Source organism: Salmo salar, chromosome ssa11, assembly GCF_905237065.1.
Source record: "Salmo salar chromosome ssa11, Ssal_v3.1, whole genome shotgun sequence".
Taxonomy (NCBI): Eukaryota; Metazoa; Chordata; class Actinopteri; order Salmoniformes; family Salmonidae; genus Salmo; species Salmo salar.
In genome coordinates, this window is record NC_059452.1 from 30,539,004 (window position 1) to 30,561,170 (window position 22,167).

Sequence of the window (22,167 nt, forward strand, 5' to 3'; positions counted from 1 at the left end):
TCTTATGAACGGCTCTTTGTTTTATTCTATCAAGAACTGTCTACAAAATAATGTATCACAATAACCGACAGATAGGGGCCTTCCCAGTCTTTCTACATTTCTAACAGATATGTTCATCTCTGTCACATGAAACTGTTCACATGTGAAGTACCCTTTTGACAATGGTGTTTTCCTGCTGACTGCATTATGAAATGAACATTCACGTGTAGCCTACAGCCTTGTGCCCATGGCTGCCCTTATAATGTGAAGAAATAATAGTTTATTAACATTTGAAGCTAAACGTTCTGATCTGTTGACTCATTGCATTTGAATGTTTTTTTTTGTATGTAGTCTAGGTATACTAGTTTATCGTCCCACAACTGTCCCAGAGTGGGTTTGGAATAGGCTATTTCTTTCTCGACAAGCTGACCAATAGAATAGGTAACCTAAACTTTTCTACTATAGTAGATTGACATAGGCAATGATTTTGCTGTTTGTTACTCAAATTGTTGGCTGAGGAAAAGTAAATGTTATTCTAACATGTTCAAAGTGAACATCAGAATTTGTTAAGAAGGACCACATTATTGTTTTGTTAATATTAATTACCATATTCTAAATGTTATTTCTGTCATTCTGAGCACCGTGGGTGGACGCCCTAATCAGGTTACACAGCCAATGCAAATGACTGGTAAATTTCTCAAAATGTCCGGTAAATTAAAATGTCGCCGGTCAAATGTCCGGCACCACATTTTCCTAACGGAAACCCTGGGGCACTTTCGCTACAAAAAGCAACATTTTTTGTGATAAAACCATCAGTAGAGTTGAAAATGCGATGGAAACCCATTCGGTACATGAGAATTTAATCTCAAAAGTAATTTTTATTTGCACTACATCATCACTCACAGCCTTTTACTCACAACAAGTCAATTTGATGGAAACATCTCTGATGGGAAAATGTGGATTTTAGAACATTCACATGAAAATCGGTCGCCAATCTGATGAAACATAGCTATTGTCAAAAGTCTCATCATTGTCCTACTTCCACATGGCATTGGAAAGGCCTGTGAAGTCTGACTGTACTGTATACAGCATATTGGCTACAGTCTGTATGTGAGTGAAAGTGTGTCTAAATGCTCTGCATGAACAGTCTAAGAGCTCATTAGGTGTATGTTTTATGATGTGGAAACCCTCTTTCTCCACAAGCTCCGTCAGCCTCCTCAGATGACTGATCTGAAACCCTCTTTCTCCACAAGCTCCGTCAGCCTCCTCAGATGACTGATCTGAAACCCTCTTTCGCCACAAGCTCCGCCAGCCTCCTCAGATGACTGATCTGAAACCCTCTTTCTCCACAAGCTCCGCCAGCCTCCTCAGATGACTGATCTGAAACCCTCTTTCTCCACAAGCTCCGCCAGCCTCCTCAGATGACTGATCTGAAACCCTCTTTCTCCACAAGCTCCGCCAGCCTCCTCAGATGACTGATCTGAAACCCTCTTTCTCCACAAGCTCCGCCAGCCTCCTCAGATGACTGATCTGAAACTCTCTTTCTCCACAAGCTCCGCCAGCCTCGTCAGATGACTGATCTGAAACTCTCTTTCTCCACAAGCTCCGCCAGCCTCCTCAGATGACTGATCTGAAACTCTCTTTCTCCACAAGCTCCGCCAGCCTCCTCAGATGACTGATCTGAAACTCTCTTTCTCCACAAGCTCCGCCAGCCTCGTCAGATGACTGATCTGAAACTCTCTTTCTCCACAAGCTCCGCCAGCCTCCTCAGATGACTGATCTGAAACCCTCTTTCTCCACAAGCTCCGCCAGCCTCCTCAGATGACTGATCTGAAACTCTCTTTCTCCACAAGCTCCGCCAGCCTCCTCAGATGACTGATCTGAAACCCTCTTTCTCCACAAGCTCCGCCAGCCTCCTCAGATGACTGATCTGAAACTCTCTTTCTCCACAAGCTCCGCCAGCCTCGTCAGATGACTGATCTGAAACTCTCTTTCTCCACAAGCTCCGCCAGCCTCCTCAGATGACTGATCTGAAACTCTCTTTCTCCACAAGCTCCGCCAGCCTCCTCAGATGACTGATCTGAAACCCTCTTTCTCCACAAGCTCCGCCAGCCTCCTCAGATGACTGATCTGAAACCCTCTTTCTCCACAAGCTCCGCCAGCCTCCTCAGATGACTGATCTGAAACCCTCTTTCTCCACAAGCTCCGCCAGCCTCCTCAGATGACTGATCTGAAACCCTCTTTCTCCACAAGCTCCGCCAGCCTCCTCAGATGACTGATCTGAAACCCTCTTTCTCCACAAGCTCCGCCAGCCTCCTCAGATGACTGATCTGAAACTCTCTTTCTCCACAAGCTCCGCCAGCCTCCTCAGATGACTGATCTGAAACTCTCTTTCTCCACAAGCTCCGCCAGCCTCCTCAGATGACTGATCTGAAACTCTCTTGCTCCACAAGCTCCGCCAGCCTCCTCAGATGACTGATCTGAAACTCTCTTTCTCCACAAGCTCCGCCAGCCTCCTCAGATGACTGATCTGAAACCCTCCTGTTAATGCCACGGTTTAGTTTACAGACAGAGAGGGGGGAGGGTTGAGAGAAAAAGACAGAAGGGGGAGGGAGAGAAGAAAGGGGGGGACTTCTGGGGGAGGCAGGGGATAGACATGGGGAGGGAGGAGTGGAGTGGACCAGATGCCCTGGCTCACACCCCTCTCTGAGACCAGATTAGCCCAGTGGACTGCCACTGAATACCTGGCGAGGGGGCTCCCCTGGGGGTGTCAGACCCCAACCACCTGCTCTCAGGAGGAGAAGAGGGGGAAGGAGGAGGAGAGTTGCAAGGAGGAGGCGAAGAGGAGAGGGGGAAGGAGGAGGAGAGGGGGGAGAGGGTAGTCGGGGATGCATGTGGATCAGACAGGTCTAAGAAAGCTGGTCAACATGACCACAACCCTCCTGTCCCTGTTTTAGAACCATTATGTCAACAAACTATAATTAAAATTCCCTCACACACACACACACACACACACACACACACACACACACACACACACACACACACACACACACACACACACACACACACACACACACACACACACACACACACACACACACACACACACACACACACACACGTGCACACGTGCACACACACACCAACCCACATGCTCAAAGGTTGAATTAATGGATCTATGATTTATGACATTGACGGAGCCTCATACGAGATATGAGTCAGTCCTCTGGAAAAGTTCCTGGTAAGACATGAGGTCAGATGAGTTGAAAACTCTCCTTTATCTCATCTGAACATCTCATAATCTAACCAGACAATGAATAGAAAGCACAGCTGCTTTACTCTACTCCTGGTCTGGCCTGAACTGAGACCCCTGCTCCTCTCCTCTCCTCCACTTCTGACAGGCTGCAAGAGGATTGCGTCATACACAACTAAAGTGCCCCCACATCAGACTGCCGATCTGGTTAAATAAAGAGCCCTAAGAGGCTTTGCTGTTCCTAAGCTAATAATAGCTGGAAATCGCCTGGCAGTGGAGTTAAAGAGAAGTTTTGCTATAGGTGATGTAGGATAGGCTTCTCCGTGACACACCCCAGGGTCATCCATGTTGCATTCTCCAACATCCCCAGGCAACCTGACGGGCAGCCAGCTAAGAGGCCTCCTCGGTGGTCTCGACCTGCCTCCGACATCACCTTCTCTGGAGCCCTGGGGATTCTCACTGGTCTGGCTGCCCACGCCTCTTCTCCTTCCCCGGCACAGGCTCTCCTCATGGTCTACCCTGCCCTGGAGTGGGTCAGGGTCATCCGGTCATTATTACTGACACACATCATGTCCTAAGAAACAGCCTCCGGTTATAGCAAGGGGATCTACCACTCTCTTGTTGCCTCGCTCTACCTCTCTCTTGCTCTCTTTCTCTGGTGACAAATTCATCACCATGAACTGTTCTTTCATTTACCCTTTTTCTCTGTGCTGTGTGTGCGTGCGCTCATGCATGCGTTAGTGCGTACATACACTACCGTTCAAAAGTTTGGGGTCACTTAGAAATGTCCTTGTTTTATAATGAAATGCAACATTTTTGTCCATTAAAATAACATCAAATTGATCAGAAATACAGTGTAAAGATTGTTAATGTTATAAATGACTTTTGTAGCTGGAAACGGCAGATTTTTCATGATAAACTTCGATTAGCTAACAACGTGCCATTGGAACACAGGAGTGATGGTTGCTGATAATGGGCCTCTATACGCCTATGTAGATATTCCATAAAATCAGTTTCCAGCTACAATAGTAAAAAAAAGGAAAAAAAAAAAAAGACTTTTCTTTCAAAATCAAGGACATTTCTAAGTGACCCTAAACCTTTGAACGGTAGGGTGCGTGCACTCTACCTGTCCTCCAGAGCCACCTGCGCCACACAGGGCTCAGTCAGTGTGTGTGAGGGCTGGAGGTAACAGTAGTAACCTAACCCTGGGTTCCCTTTGTGTATCCAGGCAGGTTGATTAGACACACGTCTTTGTTTAGACCCCCTGCACACTGGGCTTTGTACAGGGCCTGGCTCTCCTTTCTACTCTCCTCAAGAGCTGCTGACTAACACAGAGCCAGGGGCTGGAACAGTGGGGGACTCATTGACTGAAGCAGGACTTGCATTGAGTACTATTAGCCATCCAAGTACCTCTGAAATAACATAAAGAACAGTCCATTTCTAGCTCATCATTTCTGTTCCTTACTATAGTAAAAGGCCATCTATCTACCCTCAACATTTTGCAGCAGCTTTTTAATGATATAACTATTACCGTCTGTAATAGCTCAATTAGACATCGTTAGACAATTATAACCATTATTCAATGGTTTGGAGTTTGGTCAAATAATGCCTTTGATTTGATACGTCATCATTATCAGACAATAGTGACTCCCTGAACAACACATTTAATTACTTCCTTTCTGTTCCGCCTATCCAACAACTGAGCTGCCTGACTGGCTGGCTGACTGGCTGGCCACCTGCCCCCATTTCTAAACACAGAGGCTGTGACGCACACGGCACGCATACTGTACTGTATTGTAGTGTTAGTAGGGCTGGCCTGGCCTCCACCTGTGGCCCTCAATGCTGACTAGAGAGGGGGAGGAAAGGGGATGCCTCAAACCTCCCGTTGAACTCTATGTCAGCTATGTGTGTGAGAGAGGGGGAGGGAAAGAGAGAAGGGGGAGAGAGACAGAGACAAAAAGAGCAAAGGAGTTATAGAAATAGAAAATAGCTAAATATTTTGTTTTAAAGATGTTTTATTGTCACATACAACGGATAGGTGCAGTGAAATGTGTTGTTTTACAGGGTCAGCCATATTAGTCCAGCTTGAGGGCGCATCGACAGACTGACAGATTTTACTCAAACCAGCGACCTTTTGGCTACTGGCCTAAGGCTCTAACCGCTAGGCTACCTGCCGCTCTAACCGCTAGGCTACCTGCCGCTCTAACCGCTAGGCTACCTGCCGCTCTAACCGCTAGGCTACCTGCCGCTCTAACCGCTAGGCTACCTGCCGCTCCATTTAGTGATGGGCTGTACATAACTTGTGCAGTACAGCTCTAGGTAGGCCTAATCTACCATTTATTTGATAGATGATTTGACAGGATAGTAGCTTAGCACTGGCGGGACTTTGATGTTATTATTACTGGACTTACCTACTATAGCATTTAAACTCATTTTAGTTCACTTATTTAATCAGTTAATATTAGTCACATAAGACAGGGAATTCCCTTTTGCAGAAATGTTATGTTACATTTTTTTTTATATAGGCCTAGGTATTTCTATTTTTCACATCACATATATTTATCCAGTTGCCTATGTACCAATAGGCTTCATACAGCCAACCGTGGTTGGTCACTGACTGTCAAACTACCCAGGCTGCATCCATGGGTTAACAGTGGTCAGGCAGTATGAGAGGTGACCCTTAGCTACAGTACATTAGATGATTGTCCTTTGAGCCGCGAATGCAGTAGTGACAATAACACAGCCCAGCAGCCTGCAATAACCCAGGGCAGATAGATAACATCAGTGGCTACTGCTCTGCTCACCGCACAACCTAGCCAGGGTGACATTTAAACAATATGCCTGTCCGCGCTGACTGTGCATACGCCTGATCCAGAGAAAGAGGGGGGAGGGGGGAAAGACGGGGGGAGAGCTAGAGAGAGGGAGGAGTAAAAGCAAGGGAGACAGAGCAGAGAAATACTGTGTGGGAGTGAGAGTAAAACTGACTGTGCACATGACAGAAATCTGGGTTGACATTTGCAAACTGTGAGTCTGGAAAAGAGCAGAGACTGATCTAAATAGATATATGAACTAACTACCAAATACAGTGTGAAAGGATGGGGTGGCCCCAGAATGTGTGCACACCTCTTAGTGCTAAGTAACACATTGAATTTCAACTACAATATTTGTTTGTCTCCTATAAATAAAACTCAACGCACAGTCAGTTGGAAAACAACTTGAAGGTGGAGCTGAGAAGATGAAGACCTACTGCATCTGGAGTCCTTCACTAACTCAGCATCCTTTAGGGTCTCTGGGCTGAGACAACATTTAACAGACTCATATCATAATATGTATTATTTATCATACAGTATAATAGGAATATAATATGTCATATCATCATAATAATGTATGTAATATCCTTCTCCTCCACTCCCCTCTCCTCCCCAGTCACAGTCCCTAGTGATGATGTCCCTCCTCCTCTCAGGTTAATTACACAACTGTAACAGCAGCAGTAAGCTGCTGGCCCTGAGAGTAAATTGTGCAACCATGGAGTGGAGAAGGAAGAGGTGGAGGGGACCTTTGGGACCGTAAGAAGGAAGTGCAGTGTCCCTGGGTGGAGATATGGCCGTGCTGCCTCTGTCTGGGGGCTTGTGAAGTGGAAGGGAACCCTTGCACACTCACCGAGATGTTTCTCTGCACACCCACAAGGCCATGTTAAATGCCAGAGGGTAGATAGACAAACTGACATTTATATTTCACATTAGCTTCGTCAAGGCTATTTTAATTTAATTACCAAAGGCACCCTCTCCACTAGACACTACACAGATAGTTGTAGAAGGCTTGCATCATTATGTTACGCAAATTAACTCCACTGAAATGTAGGGCCTAAATAGCATGGATTTCCCCAACCAATCACAAAGTGTTACTCATCAACAGGCTACCCACATCAAACCATATCAAAATAAGTTGAAAGGTCATAAATTGTTCACAAGCCCAAACTTTCCCACATTTTGTGAAAAACAAAACTTTTATAATGTTTTTTTTAGTTAACTTCAGCGGTCCTTCGTGGGAAAATTGTCATCAAACTTTGTCATCAAAGTCTGGCATTCTCTGGATTTATGGTGCTTTCAAGACAACTGGGAACTCTGAAAAAAGCAAGGTCGAATCATGATGACGTCAGTGATCTTCAGGTCAGAGCTCTAGAAAGAGGCCCGAGTTCCGGACATTCAATTCCGAGTTGGATGACCGTTCAAAACCTATTTTCCCAGTTGGACCTCGTTTTTTTCTCAGAGTTCCCAGTTGTCTTGAACTCACTGAAAACAGATTTCCCAGTTCTGAGTTTCCAGTTGTTTTGAGCACGACAGAAGACATGCTGGATTGACACCATGGCCAATGGTTGAATATCTATCCTTTTAATCTTGGAAAAAGAGACCCTTAAACCCAGACCACACACCCACTCCACTGAAGAGCAGGCTAGTGGTTGCTTTGCAATGCTTGTAGTTAAGCACTAATTCCTTCCAAAACACTCATTGTTGAATTTGCGATTTCCAACTTGCTGTGTAATGTTTATGTTAAATGGCCGATGAGCACAGATACATTTTAACTATAATTTCTCTTCATTATTTATCTTCATATGACAAGGATTAAAAAGGATTTGCCAGTAGATGGTTGACTTGATTCATGATGATGACTGCTAGCTTGCTAACTAAGATTTTCAAAGTATGATGTTGACAGTCCAATCAAAGCTGCTGTAGATATAACGTGACTTGACGTCATTTTATCTGTGGCCAATGACCTTGAGCCTTCTTGGATGGGCACTTCTAATGTAACTCAATGGCAGCACCCAAGGGGATTGAATTTTCAAGCTCTACCCTTAGATTTGGAGGTGATGTAGTGTCCCCATGAGTGACAGAACACGGAGCCAATCACGGCGCAACTAGAGAACATTACCAACCCCTACGCTCCATATATGTTCCCGCTGGCTGCCCCACCACCAAAGAAAGCACTGAGCTAGGCTGAAACACCTGTATTTGGAGCTGCCTTACTCAAGAAAGCAAAAACGAGACCAAGTTTGAATGCGGCTTTATTAACTCAATTTATTTGTATATATTGTTGTACATTGTTTGTAAACTGATATGTGACACGTATTAATGTCACAATAACATACAAAACAGGCATCCTCCCCAAAAAGTATTTTTTTTTTATAGAAAGGTGGAGCTCAAAACAGATGGGGCAGAGTCGCCACTGACTAAAACAGGGCTTACAGGCACAGCCTAGAATAAACTGGGATTCAGTAGCAGCAGCTCTTACTGAGACCAGTGCAATACAGCTATGCCCCGCCTCTTCAAAGAGGGACAGGGAGGGGGAAAACTAAATGCAAGAGTTCAACAACTTTCTCTTCTTCCCCCGCATGTTGATACAGTGTAGCATGGCCAGTGGTAGCTTCAGTTACACTAAATTTAAAGTAGACAGATGCCACACATAGCTGCTCGTGCCTCGCCCTGGGAAACAAACGTCTCTCTCATCACTCCAGACCAGGGCTCCTCCAGACCAGACCCCCTCAGCTCAGCTCCACACTGTCCACTCTGGAGGGTTAGGGGTTGGGGCACCCACCTGGCCAACTAGCCCACATATCCTCAATGTTAACGAATCCAACCAGGGTTCACTGCTGGCTACCAAACTGTTAAGCCCTCTCACTCTAAGCTGTGTGCTCCACTGAACAGAGATAGGCTACAGTATGCCCCAAATACCTAATGTACTTTAAACATGTGGAGTCCTGCATAGAGTACAACACACAGCAGTTGAGACTGTAGTGTTAAGTGGTCATAGTATGTTTAAAGGTACACTATGCAGAAATTGCTCTGCCATTTCTTGGTTGCTAAATTTCTAATAGTTAGCCTAATTACAGTTTATGAGACAAAACAAGCAAGTATAGTGTAGACAATCATTGTACCATCTAAATCTCTGTGAAATATATTTTCCATAAGCAAAAATATTGTATTTTCAGCTGTTTGAAGTTGGTGTACAAAACTGAATGTGAAATACGCAAAAAATAAACTTACGAACGAGAAGCATAAAAATAGCGCACATAGAACAGATCTACCGCTTCCTAGACTTGCTGTCAATGAGAATTACAGCTCAAAAACACATATTTCTATGCGAATTGGGTCGGGTCGCCCAAAAAGTTACAGATTGCAGCTTTAAGTCTTCACCACTCAGTTTAACCTTGGTTATATGCCTGATTGTGACTAATTTTTCACAAACATAGGAAAACTCCACAAATTAGAGAAATAATGCTTTGTAATTTATAACTTGATACATTGTTAGTCTTCCAGACACACTTGATAAGGGTCCTGCAACACAGACACAGTCCCTCATCTGAGCCGGTTACACCCCCACAACACACACAGCTGGCCAGAGTCTGGGAGTCGGACATACAGTCACTCACCTGTTGATGTGGCGCACAACATTCTTCCGCTCCTAGCTCCCGTTAAACGTTAACGGTGAAGCGGTGTTGCTCTGTGGACTGGACAGCTTCAGACCTGCCTGCTGCTGGGGGACTCCTGATCTAACAGAGCTGTCTGAAACCTGCCGCCTGCTGCCCTCTACCACTCTCTCTGAGAGCCCAATATAGTCCACCATGAGAGCGATGTAATTTCAGTCTTTCCCACGACTGAGACAGACAGAGCCAGGAGTCACGTCCAGACAGATGAAGCTGGGGCAAGCACAATAACAAACTAAAAGTCAAGAGCAACAGATCTCCTCCAAAAAAATGACGGACTGTCACTTAGTTGATTTCTTCACTGGGTTTCAGCTATGATGCAATACTACTACATTACAACATCAAACTCTGTACAAATTCCACTCTACAACATACCAACATGTCAACCGATGTACTAGCTTACGCCAAATCAAACCTGATTACAGTTAGTTTACGCCAAGATTGCCAGCATCTGGAGATTTCATTAGTCTGGATCAGGCTCTCTCTTAGATGGAAATAACTGGTGGTCTCCCATATCCTTCGTGGGTGAGGAGGGAGGGAGGGAGGGAGGGAGGGAGGGAGGGAGGGAGGGAGGGAGGGAGGGAGGGAGGGAGGGAGGGAGGGAGGGAGGGAGGGAGGGAGGGAGGAGAAAAGAAAAAAGAAAGGAAGCATGCATGGTCCTTGTTGAGGCTTGCACAGCTCTGAGGTGGTGCTGCCAGACAGGCCACCGGATGTGAGAGAAAAAGGACCAGAAGAGAGAGAAAAAAATAAGACAAAAAAGGGTAAGAGAAAGGAAAGCGAGCGAGAAAGAACCTTTCCCTGTTCCCCTTAACAACAGGGGGGGGCCCCACTCCCCCTCTGTCATTGCACTGCCATCTAAAGCCCACATGGCATGTCTGGGCACTGTAGACTGCCACCACCTCTAGACTGCCACCACCTCTAGACTGCCACTCAATAGGGCCCTCACTCCCACCACCACTAGACTGCCACTCAATAGGGCCCTCACTCCCATCACCACTAGACTGCCACTCAATAGGGCCCTCACTCCCACCACCACTAGACTGCCACTCAATAGGGCCCTCACTCCCATCACCACTAGACTGCCACTCAATAGGGCCCTCACTCCCACCACCACTAGACTGCCACTCAATAGGGCCCTCACTCCCATCACCACTAGACTGCCACTCAATAGGGCCCTCACTCCCATCACCACTAGACTGCCACCTAATGGGGCCCTCACTCCCACCACCACTAGACTGCCACTCAATAGGGCCCTCACTCCCACCACCACTAGACTGCCACTCAATAGGGCCCTCACTCCCACCACCACTAGACTGCCACTCAATAGGGCCCTCACTCCCACCACCACTAGACTGCCACCTAATGGGGCCCTCACTGACACCACCTCTAGACTGCAGCCACCTCACTGACACCACCTCTTACCTCCAGCCACCTTCTCTATGACAGCTTTTGTGTCATACGGCCATGACAGTTGGGAAGGATGAGAAGGCAGACAGGGTCAAAAGGCTCCTAAAAGGTTTGGTGTTACATCTTCACTTTTCACTGTACACAGCCTCGCTCAATACCACATGAGCACACGAGCTACCATGTAGGGATAGAAAAAGAGTAACAGTTTGTTTCTTAAATATCATAAGGGGGAAAAAGGACCATATTACAGTATATCTATAGTTTATCCCCACTACTCTTGAGTTTCAGTGAGAAGTGAATACGCCCTTACCCTTTAAATTAATAACCTTGTCAAAATGACAGGTTGCTACTTTAGACTACAGCCTAGGCCTAATCCTGGCAGTAGAGTTTAGCATTCTGTCAAATTGTTATTCCATTTGAAGGACTTATTAGTCCATGTTTTTCCCTCTCAACACCGTTGTAGGCCTACAGTAGTGGGGGAAAACCCTTCAGCATTGACTGAGTTAGGCTAATGCCTTTTACTACAGCACTCACTGGAATGCCTCACTTCAAAGGGAACTGCATTTCCTGAACAACAAATCACGAGAGAGAGAGAGAAAGAGACAAAGCCCTCACCTACAGAGAGATTAACCTAGAGGAGAGTCCCCTCAGCCAGCTGGTTCTGGGGCTCTGTGGAGTCTGTTTGTGAACAGAGCCCCAGTACCAGCTGGCTGAGGGGACTCTTCTCTAGGACAACAATATATTTAGACCCAACAAAATGATGAGAAAGCAAAAAGATGACCATTTAACACACTGGAAAGACTCACCCAAAAAACAGAGCAAATTGGAATGCTATCTGGCCCTATACAGAGAGTACACAGAGTCAGAATACCTGACCACTTTGACTGACCCCAAATTAAGAACATCCTTGACTATGTACAGACTCAGTGAGCATAGCCTTGCTATTGAGAGGCTGCCATAAGCAGACCTGGCTCTCAAGAGAAGACAGGCTATGTACACACTGCCCACAAAATGAGGTGGAAACTGAGCTGCACTTCCTAACCTCCTGTCAAATGTATGACCACATAAGAGATACATATTTCCCACAGATCACAATGACAACGAATTTCAAAACAAATCAAACATTGATAAACTCCTATATCTGTTAGACAAAATACCTCAGTTTGCAATCTCATCAGCAAGATGTGTAGCCCATTGCCATTGATCAAAGGGCAACCAGTGGATATACCACTAATATTAATCTGTTTATTTATCTTCCCCTACTATTCGTACTAGAACTTTTGGCACATTGCTAAAACACTGTAAATAGCTGATAATATAACAATGCAATATTTACTGTTAAATTCAAGTACTTTTTTGTTGATGTTGTTTTGTGTCTTCTCAGGTTTGTTTATTTCACGTGCTTTGGCAATGTAAACACGTTTCCGATGCGAATAAAGCCTTTGAAGAGAAAGTCCAAGTGTGGCACAGTGCAGTCTTCTTAATCACACGTTTATACACAGTGGTAAGACCTACTGCGGTAGAGTAGGACAGACTGAAAAGTTAAGAAATGGGGTGGGTCTAGACTACATAGGCTCATATGTTTTCTCTCAATGGTTCTTACACTAACGTTTACTATTCAATTAGGCTATGTAAACAAACAGCTGGGTACTACATACCTAACTGACGGGATTCAGAGAGTGACTGAGAATAACATGTCTGTCACTACCTGTAACTAAGGTACTGTTCTATTTGAGAGGATGGAAGTCTGCTGGGCTATTTCTCTGGGTTCATAGTTACTTTATTAATAACCATATAATTGCTGTTAACATTACAATCCTCTGTGATGAACAGTGATAAGAGCACAGTTCAAGGAACTAAATAAATACAATCACATAATTGCTGTTAACATTATGATCCTCAGGGCCTCCCGGGTGGAGCAGCGGTCTGCATCGCAGTGCCACCAGAGATTCTGGGTTCGAGCCCAGGCTCTGTCGCAGCCGGCCACGACCGGGAGGTCCATGGGGCAACGCACAATTGGCCCAGCGTCGTCCGGGTTACGGAGTGTTTGGCCGGCAGGGATATCCTTGTCTAATCGCTCACTAGCGACTCCTGTGGCGGGCCGGGCGCAGGGCACGCTGACCAGGTCTCCAGGTGTACGGTGTTTCCTCTGACACATTGGTGCGACTGGCTTCCGGGTTGGATGTGCGTTGTGTCAACAAGCAGTGCGGCTAGGTTGGGTTGTGTTTCGAAGGACGCATGGCTCTCGACCTTCACCTCTCCCGAGTCTATACGAGAGTTGCAGTGATGAGACAAGACTGTAACTACCAATTGGATACCACGAAATTGGGGGGAATTATAAAATACATTTTTTTTTTTTTATGTATTACGATCCTCTGTCATAACAGCACAGTTCAAGAAACTAAATAAATACAATCACATAATAGCTGTTAACATTACAATACTCTGTGATCAACTGTCATAACAGAACAGTTCAAGAAACTAAATAAATACAAATGTAGGAAATAGAGGTGCTCCAGGTTGTTCTAGAGAGCCCTGACTTGTGTAAGTGAGGCTAGGGCTGAGGAGGAAGGATAGAGAGAGGCTAGGGCTGAGGAGGAAGGATAGAGAGAGGCTAGGGCTGAGGAGGAAGGATAGAGAGAGGCTAGGGCTGAGGAGGAAGGATAGAGAGAGGCTAGGGCTGAGGAGGAAGGATAGAGAGAGGCTAGGGCTGAGGAGGAAGGATAGAGAGAGGCTAGGGCTGAGGAGGAAGGATAGAGTGAGGCTAGGGCTGAGGAGGAAGGATAGAGTGAGGCTAGGGCTGAGGAGGAAGGATAGAGAGAGGCTAGGGCTGAGGAGGAAGGATAGAGAGAGGCTAGGGCTGAGGAGGAAGGATAGAGAGAGGCTAGGGCTGAGGAGGAAGGATAGAGTGAGGCTAGGGCTGAGGAGGAAGGATAGAGTGAGGCTAGGGCTGAGGAGGAAGGATAGAGTGAGGCTAGGGCTGAGGAGGAAGGATAGAGTGAGGCTAGGGCTGAGGAGGAAGGATAGAGTGAGGCTAGGGCTGAGGAGGAAGGATAGAGAGAGGCTAGGGCTGAGGAGGAAGGATAGAGAGAGGCTAGGGCTGAGGAGGAAGGATAGAGTGAGGCTAGGGCTGAGGAGGAAGGATAGAGAGAGGCTAGGGCTGAGGAGGAAGGATAGAGTGAGGCTAGGGCTGAGGAGGAAGGATAGAGTGAGGCTAGGGCTGAGGAGGAAGGATAGAGTGAGGCTAGGGCTGAGGAGGAAGGATAGAGTGAGGCTAGGGCTGAGGAGGAAGGATAGAGAGAGGCTAGGGCTGAGGAGGAAGGATAGAGTGAGGCTAGGGCTGAGGAGGAAGGATAGAGTGAGGCTAGGGCTGAGGAGGAAGGATAGAGTGAGGCTAGGGCTGAGGAGGAAGGAGAGAGAGAGGCTAGGGCTGAGGAGGAAGGATAGAGAGAGGCTAGGGCTGAGGAGGAAGGATAGAGTGAGGCTAGGGCTGAGGAGGAAGGAGAGAGAGAGGCTAGGGCTGAGGAGGAAAGAGAGAGAGAGAAAGCGAGAGACTAGGGTTGAGGAGGAAAGAGCGAGAGCGAGAGAGAGAGAGAGCGAGAGGCTAGGGCTGAGGAGGAAAGAGAGAGAGGCTAGGGCTGAGGAGGAAAGAGAGAGAGGCTAGGGCTGAGGAGGAAGGAGAGACAGAGGCTAGGGCTGAGGAGGAACGAGAAAGAGAGGCTAGGGCTGAGGAGGAAGGAGAGAGAAAGAGGGAGAAAGAGAGGCTAGGGCTGAGAAGGAAGGAGTGAGTGATGTGAGTGAGTGAGTGAGTGAGTGAGTGAGTGAGTGAGTGAGTGAGTGAGTGAGTGAGTGAGTGAGTGAGTGAGTGAGTGAGTGGAGAAAGAGGCCAAGTGTGGCACAGTGCAGTCTTCTTAATCACATGTTTATACACAGAGGTAAGACCTACTGCGGTAGAGTAGGACCGACTGAAAAATGACTAGCAGTGCTCCAGGATGTTCTAGCAAGCTCTGACTGGTGTGAGTGAGGCTAGGGCTGAGGAGGAAGGAGAAAGAGAGAGAGAGCAATTCAACTTGGAGCCATACCGTTACTCTGGTTCTGTGTCTCTGCGTGACACTCCAGTTATTAATGTGAACAGGCACTAGCCATACGGGCCAACGCACACAGTCCAACCAGACTAAAACCACTTGCACAGTGGCGTTTTTATTCCTTGACTTATTCCAAAAGCACTTTTTTCACTTTTCCCTACTCGTCTCCAAATTAGACTTCTTTATAATCTAGGGAAAAATTGATTGCGGAGGAGAGAGGACTAGCCAAGCCTTGGATTCATAGTTTTGCCAGAGCTTCATGAAAAGGGCAGAGCTAGGCTTAACTCTGTCTAACTCTGCAGATATTGGCCCTATTTAATCAAAACCGGTAAACAAGCTTTCAAGATAAAATGTAAGTTGCAGTCGCCCTACACTGAATTTAGGGTTTGAATTAAAACAGTTTGCAGTTGTGCTTCTTTTAGTTTCACAGAATCTAAGCATGCATTCTAGCTATGTGAAAGACAGATGCTTTTGAAATAGCATGGAACTCCTAGATCTGTGGTTATGAATGAATGAATGGCAGCTTGCTTGTCTTGTCTTGTCTCAGAATGGTTAAACCCCTTGTCTAGTCTTGTTTCCAAAACAACCGTCCAAAATACACAAACAAAACACAAATAGAATATTGTGGCATGATGTATCACCAGACTTCCACAGATCTGGTTCTTTCTCTGCACACCTGGTCACACTGAGATTCTGATATGAACCCCCACCTTCTCACACACACACACACCTCTATCTGTGAAAGTTAAATACTGTATTGGGCCACTGTGGCCGGCAAACTGGGCGCAAACGGTTATTGGATGTGTTTGGACCTATTGGCAAAAGAAATTATGCAAAAAAAAACCTGTTTAAACTAAGTTGTGCGGTGTCTTGTATACTGGGAAATATGTAGTTTCAGTTTATTAATTCAGTTTAATTTATTGTGTTGTTTATTATTGTAATGGTGTTTTGTTAAGATGCATAGTCAACGGACCAAATACTCTAAGTTAAACATACACCTAACAAATGTATCAGCATTACAAATAAATAGATAAAGGGAGTAATATTACTTGATGTAATAACCTCTTAAATTCTGAGAAGGTAATTTAGAATAACTAAGCAGAAAATAGAGAATATTTGCTTGCTTGTAATACTAATAACTATGTTATTACATTCACTATATTGCTATTTATGTCTAATTGTTGTACTTTTTAAGTTCTATTCAGTATTATGATCAACAACATCGATTGCATGACCACTAACGTTACTAACATGTTCGATTACAAATGGAAGAGTTGTGAATGCATGCATGGTAAAGTTTCTTACAATATGACGTTCCCAATACTGCCAAGCTCATGGCATTGCTGTTTCAAACCGATTCAATGAGTTTTCTGAAGCCTAATCGATAATAAAATGGATTGATTGGAGCGAATGTTTGAAACAAGTAGAGCTGATAGGCAGGCATAAAGCATTCTTGTTAAGCTATAGGTGTCTGAATAACTGACAGCTGTGTCCTCTCGTAAGCTACCCATCTTACCTACTCAGCTGCCAAGCTAGTCTTTTGAAATACATTTCTAGCTAGCTCCATTCGTATTTATGCTAGGAGCCACATACACATTTCAGCATGTGCTGCAGTATTTAAATATATTATTTATACATTATTTAGTACAGTTTTGCAACTTTTGGTGGGAATTAGCTAGTTAGCATGAGGACACCGCTATTTGACAGCTGCTGTCGCGCGCTTGTTTGCTGTTTAGACTCATGTTCCTAAAACCCCATATTTTAACTGTGGGAAAGTCAGTGTGTAATTGCACATACAAAAATAGAAAATACTAATGTTGATGTTTAGCCTACTTATTCTACTTTCTGCTGCCAGAACATTCCCTAGCTTGTTCACATTAGCTAATCTGTTGCAACCAATTCCCCTTCTTCAATGTTCTTGCTGTTTGCAAAGTAATCGCATCTGTGCACTCTTCTACGTCAAGAGAAGTTTACCGGGTATTCGCGGCAAAGATAAAATTCTAACCTGCGGGGCCTAGCGACTGCTGTTGGCCGTCCTCTCCGAAGATCAGCCTGAAGTCCAGCTCCTCATTACCAGTGCAATTTGCAGTAGTCATCGGGGTTGACAGCTCGGGTTCACCCGTCACACGAACGACGGCTAATGCAAAATACTATTTTAAATGTCACAACATTTACAGAACTAACGTTAACTGAAACAAGAAAACGTGTTTAATTTAACGAATCAAAACTGTAGCGAGCAATCGGCGTGAACTAGTTTTTCTTCCTTGATTAGAAATCCAAAAATTATTATTCCTCCCCGGCGACGTTTGGTAATAAAATGCTCGTTAAACTTTTGATTGTCCTACAGCGAGTCTACTCTTTTGTCCTTGCGAACGTTAAATAGATGTTTCGCTGTTTGGTGTCAACAAGACAGACAAGGTTGTCGGTGAAACTGACTCCTCTCACTGGAGCGCCTTCTATCCCAACTTTTACTAACTGCGCGTGACAGGGCAGTTCCAGTAGTGACGTCAGCAAACCCGGGTACACAACAGAGCGCACGCACGCTCTGTCTCTCAATTCAAAGGGCTTTATTGGCATGGGAAACATACAGTATGTTTACATTGCCAAAGCAAGTGAAAATATAATAAACAAAAGTTAAATAAACAATCAGAAATTAACAGTAAACATTTATCTCACACACACGCACAAACACGGATAAGGCTGGCAAGAGCTCCTGGGATATGTAGTTAAATCTCATATTGAAGCTCATTGCCTCAACCTGGACCTTATTATAGCATATAATAAAGTTATCCAGATGTACAGCACTGTTGTCCGACTCGAATTTAATCAGAATGAAATGACACTTTATCTGAGATCATCACACATTTTATGTAATTTTTCTTTTGACTTTTCATTTATAATGTCTCAATCGCTATTTTGAATGAATGCAGGTGCTCATATACTATTGGCCTACATCTCTGCCAGACACAATTACAGTTAAAAACGGACCATGCTGGCTCCAATTAAATAAATGTCCTGTGTTCACGTTGCCTTTTGGGCTATAGGAATTCAACAGACTGCCTGCCCCAAGGTCTATGCAATAGTTTTGCATGTCGATGATGAAGTCTGTGACATATGCATTAGTATTTAAAACTGTCCTTATACTAAGTAGGCCATCACACCTTCCTGGAATGCATTGCTTATGTGATTACTTCAATATATCTGGTACCCTATAGCAGGGATCATCAACTAGATTCAGCCACGGGACGATTCTTTTCTTGAGCAGATGTTCAGGGGGCCGGAACATAATTACAAATCATTTGTAGACCGCGAATTGACCGCAAGAAGCCCAAACATATATACCACTTGAATAAAACATTTCAAACCTTGCTTACATTTTTATATGATCACATATACAGTATATCTCTATTATGCGTGGGAATACCTTGAAACAGAGTTCCAAAATTAAAATCACGTGGAGCTGATTTTCTAGTGTTTTTACAGTCCTTTATGTCCAACATTTATAAAAATGGGCCACCTGCACTATAGACTATATGGATAGTTTTTCTGGCCTGGGCAGATCAAGTAAACCTTTTGACCCTTTCGTGTTGAGCAGATTTCACAATCACTTTAATTGTATCACTGCCAAACATTCTGTGCATAATTAGATTAAACCAAATTATAGCCAACCTTCAACCCTTCTCTCTTAACTATATTGTAATTATATTTTCGTGGCGACAATCCATCACTGATTGGGCCGTAATAACACGATGCACACTTGACCTCTAGATCCCTCAGTCACCAACAAGTTACACTGCCGTTCTAATGATCTCTGTCCTTGTTACTATGCCTACCTGTTCTCCAGGGCTCTCTCTTATAGTACACACTTATATATATATATATATATATATATATATATATATATATATATATATATATATATATATATATATATATATATATATATATATATATATATATATATATATATATATATATATATTTACTTTAACTGAATATATATATATATTTACTTTAACTGAATGTATGCTTAAAAATGATAACAGTGAATGAAAGTTGACGGTCACACTATAAATAAATATATATATTAATTCAAGAGTGCAATGTCAGATCAAAAATAGTGCAATAACTTTAGCTCAGATAGAGCCTCGCACTACTGGCATTCAACTGGTAAAGCTAAGAAGAGCTACTGGGAATTATTGCAGGGTAAATCTGATGGTAGAATAAGTAAGAAATAAACCCAGCTGCTCAGAGAGTTGTTCCTCCTGATAGTATCAATATTTCCCCTCTGTGACCCAGCCAGATTTCCCCTCTGTGACCCAGACAGATTTCCCCTCTGTGACCCAGACAGATTTTCCCTCTGTGACCCAGCCAGATTTCCCCTCTGTGACCCAGCCAGATTTTCCCTCTGTGACCCAGCCAGATTTCCCCTCTGTGACCCAGCCAGATTTCCCCTCTGTGACCCAGCCATATTTCCCCTCTGTGACCCAGCCAGATGTCCCCTCTGTGACCCAGCCAGATTTCCGCTCTGTGACCCAGCCAGATTTCCCTCTGTGACCCAGCCAGATTTCCCCTCTGTGACCCAGCCAGATTTCCGCTCTGTTACCCAAAGCTATACTGGAACAACACTTAGGGCCTTCTCTATAAGCCTCTGTACTGTTGTAGCTTTGATTGTTGTACCGGAAGTGCAACATTAAAAGTTGCTAGTTATTGGTTAAAGATACAGAAATATAGATATGTAAAGCAGGGACATTCTCCTAACATCATTGCACCTCATGGTGCAATACATAGCTATATTAGTTAGAATCTGAATTTCTACATCATAAAAATGAATTGCTCAATCGGTAAAAAACATCAGAGAGGTTCCATTACATCAGAGGTTTAATAACATCAGAGGTTTAATAACATCAGAGCGGTTTAATAACATCAGAGAGGTTCAATAACATCAGAGAGGTTTAATAACATCAGAGAGGTTCAATAACACCAGAGAGGTTTAATAACATCAGAGCGGTTTAATAACATCAGAGGTTTAATAACATCAGAGGTTTAATAACATCAGAGCAGTTTAATAACATCAGAGCGGTTTAATAACATCAGAGAGGTTTAATAACATCAGAGAGGTTCAATAACACCAGAGAGGTTTAATAACATCAGAGAGGTTTAATAACATCAGAGCGGTTTAATAACATCAGAGAGGTTTAATAACATCAGAGAGGTTCAATAACACCAGAGAGGTTTAATAACATCAGAGAGGTTTAATAACATCAGAGCGGTTTAATAACATCAGAGAGGTTTAATAACATCAGAGAGGTTCAATAACACCAGAGAGGTTTAATAACATCAGAGAGGTTTAATAACATCAGAGAGGTTCAATAACATCAGAGAGGTTCAATAATATCAGAGGTTTAATAACATCAGAGCGGTTTAATAACATCAGAGAGGTTCAATAATATCAGAGGTTTAATAACATCAGAGAGGTTTAATAACATCAGAGAGATTCAATAATATCAGAGGTTTAATAACATCAGAGTGGTTTAATAACATCAGAGAGGTTCAATAACATCAGAGAGGTTCAATAACATCAGAGCGGTTTAATAACATCAGAGAGGTTCAATAATATCAGAGGTTTAATAACATCAGAGCAGTTTAATAACATCAGAGAGGTTCAATAACATCAGAGAGGTTTAATCACACCAGAGAAGTTTGATCAAACCAGGGAGGTACATAACACCAGCGAGGTTCAATAACACCAGAGAGGTCCAATAATATCATAGAGGACAGTTGAATGTCCCCTCATACTGGATTACATCGTTCAACAATGGAAACCTTAAAGTGCTGATGTCTGACTCTATATGACATATGCACACAGGAGTTATACATCAACAGAAATCAAAGCGAAATGTCATTTACTGCTCATTTCTCCTCAATAATACATTAAGTACATGAATATGACTTTATAGAAAATACATAAATCATTAATTGATAACTCTTGCTGGACATTATACATATTTGTGGAGTTTAGGGGAATATATTCCAGTAGTGATATAGGCCTATATAAAAAAAATATGAATTTTTCTGCAGCTGTCTGAGGTGCATTGAGACAGAACACTTGCATACACAAAATCCTCTTATCGAATATTCGTGAAAGATAACGGATACAGCAAAGATAAGAAAAAAACAAGAGAATGTTTTTGCTTGACACGTGGGCGTACAGACGCTGAAGTTCACAAAAGCAATGCGGAAAAAAACATCACATTTCCTGTGGTCTAAATTTCCAAGCAAAAGTACTCACTACATGTAAACCTCATTGACATTCACTGTATGCCATCAGCTGGCGAAATTGAAATTGATTACAAAATATACTAGTTTGAGATCATACTGATAACACTGCTATAGGTATGTTACCTTGACAGTGCATGGTTGAGTTAATTTAGAAATTACAGTTTAATTCAAAAGACAATTCAGTGTTGAAGCATAACCCTCTCTTTTCGTACATTAGGCAACAAACAGCAGCGGCAGCGTAGCCTAGTGGTTAGAGTGTTGGACTAATAACTAAAAGGATGCGAGTTCAAATCCCCTAGCTGACAAGGTACAAATCTGCCGTTAACCCAATGTTCCTAGGCCGTCATTGAAATTAAGAATTTGTTCTGAACTGACTTGCCTAGTTAAATAAAGGTTAAAAAGAAACTCATCGCTGCATTTTATAGCTGCAATATTGATATTATGGGTGTTATGTGGCCAAAATAGAGAAATAACGTAATTTACTAACCTTTAAGTTCCCTGATGTTATTTCACAAAAGTTATTTTGAAAGTTCAGTTTTAATAAACCATATTCGAAAAATATTCTAATTAGATTTAAAAAGTAAATAACAGATTTAGCTCTTGCCTACCTCACAACCTGTCCAACACTGTAAACACTGACTCAGTAGGATTTGTATGCATTCTCTTTTGTATGGTAG

The 22,167-nt window shown here is 43.7% G+C and overlaps 1 protein-coding gene across 3 annotated transcripts in view; it reads right to left on the reverse strand.

Annotated features, from left to right (window-relative positions):
• LOC106562446 (nuclear factor of activated T-cells, cytoplasmic 3) overlaps positions 1–17,685 on the reverse strand; it is an 83,407-nt gene extending 65,722 nt beyond the window's left edge. For 2 of the 3 annotated variants that reach the window (XM_045689318.1, XM_045689317.1), the window contains exon 1: positions 17,214–17,685. In XM_045689318.1, the coding sequence (XP_045545274.1) occupies positions 17,214–17,304 (91 nt within the window). In that variant the 5' untranslated portion in view covers positions 17,305–17,685. Of the gene's footprint in view, positions 1–9,662; positions 10,184–17,213 lie in introns of those variants that run through there. The other variant, XM_045689319.1, reaches the window with a different exon arrangement.
• Between the last annotated feature and the right edge of the window lie 4,482 nt (positions 17,686–22,167).